At 36.0% G+C, this 4,492-nt stretch overlaps 2 protein-coding genes across 2 annotated transcripts; both read left to right on the forward strand.

The window, feature by feature from the left end:
- Positions 1-931: 931 nt before the first annotated feature.
- On the forward strand, positions 932-2,866 carry LOC132042593 (uncharacterized). The gene has a single exon (XM_059433114.1). The coding sequence runs from the start codon at positions 932-934 to the stop codon at positions 2,864-2,866; it is 1,935 nt and encodes a 644-aa protein (XP_059289097.1).
- A 25-nt stretch (positions 2,867-2,891) lies between these two features.
- Positions 2,892-4,084, forward strand: LOC132042594 (uncharacterized). Its single transcript, XM_059433115.1, has 2 exons — positions 2,892-3,668; positions 3,752-4,084. The coding sequence occupies exons 1-2, from the start codon at positions 2,892-2,894 to the stop codon at positions 4,082-4,084; spliced, it is 1,110 nt and encodes a 369-aa protein (XP_059289098.1).
- Positions 4,085-4,492: the final 408 nt, after the last annotated feature.

Here is a 4,492-nt window from a genome sequence, read left to right on the forward strand (position 1 = left end):
TTGTAATTAGATCAGAAAAATGGATATGAATATTACTTACTCATACATCTTACGAAAACACGTGAGTTAATTACTGAAGTTGTAAATATCAATAATTAACAAATGTCGAGTTTAAGTTTTAAATAATTTAATAAAATTTTGATTTTTATAACTTATGAAAATTGCACAAAATAGCAAAAGAAAAAAAAATAAAAAAATAAATTAGCACGTCCATAATAGAAAGAATGCCATACAAGTTGAAATAGAGGAGTATTAATTTTGGTATTGCTGCCAAATACATCTAGGCAACAATTGAAGGCAGAAAACACAATCATGCAATTTTATATTTTAAAAAGTACTTCTATCACGTCTCTTATCAAATCCACAATACTATAGTTCTATCTTATTGTACATAATCATATTAATCTATAATTAAGTGCTTGTGATATAAATAATAAGATAAATTATAAATATTTTATATAATACTAAAAAGTTTCGCATTCTGAGTTCTAGGTAAGAATCGGAAAAGAGAGGATCCAAATATCGTACACCACTAACATATTCTTCCACTAATAATGATATATTACATTTCACATAACTTCAAAAAAAATCTGTTCCCACAATTTCTTTAACCATACAAAGCACTTTTTGAAAAGTTTGTGTTGAATTTTAACAGGATAATAGTTGGAAAAACTTACTGAAAAATACACATAAAATGCAACATCGGGCCCGTGCTATGCACGGGCGCACCAGTGTCTAATACAATGTTCAGAAACTAACAATCTACAACAGGCTGTTCACAAACAGGACCAGAACTGAACTATCTAAGGAGATGGATCAAATAGAAAAAATGTTAGAAAGAGAAGGTCTGCCTTCTCTCTAGAATTATTTACCGTTACTACCCGTTGCATACCTTTACATCACTGAACACCTGTCTTTCTCTCTCATCCCGATGGGACCGCCAGTCGGTAACCCACCGGGAAACTCTTCCGATAACCCAATTTCAGATCTGCCTCCATCTACAGTGGTCGGAGAAGGTAGCTCTTATGCTAACACTCTCTCAACGACTTCGAATCCTGTCACAAGAAGCAATTCTTCCACAACAAATGTTCAAATTCAAAAAGCTAGAAGAACAGTGCACAATGGCCTCCCTGCTCTAGTTTTCAAAACCAAGGCATACTACGGAGTCATGGCGAATCCTTGCAGACGCACGATAGTGGGGAGATTTTTAAAGTCCAGACCTCAGATTGACACCATAAGATCGAAGTTTGATGAGAAATTTGCTGTGAAAGGTACGGTCAAAATTGGGGTTTTCGACAATTTTAACATATTCCTTACTTTCAATAACGATGAGGATTACAATGTTATATTATACAAGAGAGTTATTGAAATAGAGGGTTACCAAATTTGGTTACAAAAATGGACTCCAAGTTTTAAGCCGGAGGAAGATATTCCAATTGTTCCGGTTTGGGTATTACTTCCAGGTTTGCCTTTTCATATGCACAATTGGGATTATGCCAAACAGATTGCTTCTGTACTAGGTACGCCGATTGAGCTTGATGCTGCTACTAAAACGATGAATAGACCTAGCATGGCTAAAATAAGGGTCGAAATTGACTTGATGAAACCTATTATTCATAATGTTTGGATAGGGACAGAGGATGAAAATGATCCGCTAAAAGGGTATGTACAAAAAGTGGAATATGAGAATATACCTAAATACTGTAAACATTGCAAGAAGTTGGGTCATGCTCTAAGTGAATGTCGTGTCATGGTTAAGATAAGAGAAAGTGAACAAAAGGAGGCTGAGAGAGTCAAGCAACATAATGAAAGCCAAATCGCAAAGAAGACTGGGAAAAAAGATGAGATAGATAACAAAAAAGAAACTCAGGATAGGGGTCGAAAGATGAATGAGCAAAGGGAGCAAGTGAAAACAAGAAATAGAGGTAGAAGTGAGCCTCCCAAAATGTTTAAACCAACTGGTGCTGTGTTTGGAATTGACAAACCTATGCCAGTATCAGAAAGGCAAAATAAGAAAGGAGTCCAAGATGAAGAGGGAAACAAAGAGCAAAGCATAATTGTGGAAAGAAATGAAAATCAGGAGGCTGTTGGTACACCAGCAGAGGAAAATATGAATCTGGAAAAAAATGTTGAGCAACAGCAGGAAAGAAATGTGGAGGATATGTCGAAAAACTCGAGAAATAGGTACAAAGAGGATCAGGGGATACAAAAGGAAAAGGCCAAAGGGAAAGAGTCTAATGATAAGACAAACAGCCCTCAGGAAACACAGACTTTCATGATCAATGATGACAAAGAATTAGAAGTGATCCTATTTGAAGAAGGATGGGAACCTGCTGTTAGCAAAAAGAAACAAAGGAGCAGAAGTAATAAATCCAAAGAAAAAAGACAACCAAGTGAGCAAAAGGAGAAGAAACATGAGATGACTATTACACAAAACAGCTTTGATGAACTATTGCAAGAAGAAGACAATGTGAATCTAAAGGTGGATATTATTGCTGAGGCTTCAAAAAGAGATCAACAGAATGAGGAAAACATGAAAGATCAGGAGAAAGTAGATGAATGGGCAGAGACGTCTTCTACTGAAGATGAAAATACATCTGAAGATGAGGATGAAGAGGACAACCTTTCAGAAGAAGGAGAAGACAGTGATTCAGAGAAATCTGAAGAAGAGGAGAAAGAACAAAAACAGGAGACTCTTAAGGACACTAATAATGAGAAAGCTAGCAATGAAAAAGAAGATCCCGAAGGGGCAGAGAACAAGAGAAAGAAAAAAGAGAAAGTGGAAAGACAAGTGAGAATAACACCTATCACAAGAAACCAAAAAAAGTATACACAAAAATCTGTTGTAACCCCTACCAATGATTAAATGTCTCAATTGGAATATTAGGGGGATGAAATCTCAGGCTGCAACAGAAAGGCTGAGATATTTGATTAAAGAACACAAAATCTCTTTTGTGACTCTTCAGGAACCTTTTATCAATGAATCAAATTTAGAATCATACAAAGTAAATCTTGGGATGCAAGGTGCTTATGCTAATGTGAATAACAAAATTTGGATCTTTTGGGGGAATGATCTGGAGTGCTCCGTCTTTTGTTCGGAAGACCAAATGGTCACTTGTAGAATCAAAACTCATGCTAATCAACAAGTATATATCTCCGTGGTGTATGCTAAGTCAAGATCAGCAGGCAGGGAGGAGCTATGGAGATATATGAGAGTTTTTGCCTCGACTATTAATGATCCATGGATGATATGTGGTGACTTCAACTGCATATTGTCTATGGACGAAAAGAAAGGAGGAAAGCCATACAGTTTCAAGAAAAGTTTGCCTTTCATTGAATGTATCCAAGATTGTGGTGTTAAAGATATTGGCTTCTCAGGGAATATCTTTACCTGGTCAAATGAAAGAAAGGCGGAGGATGTGATTTGGAAAAGGCTGGATAGGATTCTGTGTAATGAGAAATGGAATGAGGCTTTTAACATTAATGATAATATACATCTTGCTAGAATCAGTTCTGATCATTGTCCTCTCCTGATCACCTGTAAGAACAGTCAACAGTCATATGTTAAGTACTTTAGATTCTTGAATTTCTGGACAGACATTGAAGGGTATCAGAATATTGTGAAAGATAACTGGATCACACATACAAGTGGTAATATATTTTGGGAGGTCCAGCAGAAACTTAAGAATACAAGCAAAGCCTTGGGAGACTGGTCGTAACCAAGATAGGTAACATCTTTGACAATGTGCAGCAACTTGAAGATGAAGTGAAAACCAAAGAAGAAAAATATATGATATCGATGGATGAAGTTGACAGAATGCAGATGAACAAAGGAAAAGCTGAGCTGATTATGCAACATAAGCATGTAGATAATTTTTGGAGACAAAAAGCCAATCTCAAATGGAACTTGGAAGGAGAGGAAAACACTAAATTTTTCCATGCAGTGGTTAAAGGCAGAAGGAAGTATCTGCAGATCAGAAGAGTTTGTGAGAATGGAGCATGGATAGAGGGAGAGGAGGAAATTGGAAATCTTTGCAGCAAAGTTTTATCAGAACTTATTCACACATCAGGATACACATATTGATCTCAGTATCCTTGAACATGTTCCTAACTGCATTGACTCTTTTGATAATGAAAATCTTTCAAAAATTCCCTCTGAGGATGAAGTAAAAAAAAAAAACAGTGTTTGATATTAATCCAAACAGTGCTGCTGGACCTGATGGTTACAGTGGAATGTTTTTTCAAAAATCATGGGATGTTGTTGGTCCTGACATTATTAAATTAGTACAAACTGTTTTTGAGGGGAAACAAATTCCAAGATTTTTCACTAATTCTTGCTTGATTTTGCTTCCTAAAGTTGATTCTCCCCAAACTTTTTCTGAATTTAGGCCTATAAGCCTCAGTAATGTAACTCAAAAAATTATTTCCAAAGTCTTGTCTGATAGATTAGCTAATGTTCTCCCAAAAATAATTTCTGCTAACCAAAGTGGCT

This window comes from Lycium ferocissimum, unplaced genomic scaffold (assembly GCF_029784015.1).
Source record: "Lycium ferocissimum isolate CSIRO_LF1 unplaced genomic scaffold, AGI_CSIRO_Lferr_CH_V1 ctg16469, whole genome shotgun sequence".
In the NCBI taxonomy this organism is placed as follows: domain Eukaryota; kingdom Viridiplantae; phylum Streptophyta; class Magnoliopsida; order Solanales; family Solanaceae; genus Lycium; species Lycium ferocissimum.

Excerpts from the sequence above, each read along its gene's own strand:
- LOC132042593 (XM_059433114.1), top strand. The coding sequence starts at position 932 with ATGGGACCGCCAGTCGGTAACCCACCGGGAAACTCTTCCGATAACCCA.
- LOC132042594 (XM_059433115.1), top strand. The coding sequence starts at position 2,892 with ATGAAATCTCAGGCTGCAACAGAAAGGCTGAGATATTTGATTAAAGAA. Across the intron at positions 3,669-3,751 it reads GTGGTAATATATTTTGGGAG|CAACTTGAAGATGAAGTGAA; the intron begins GTCCAGCAGAAA and ends GACAATGTGCAG.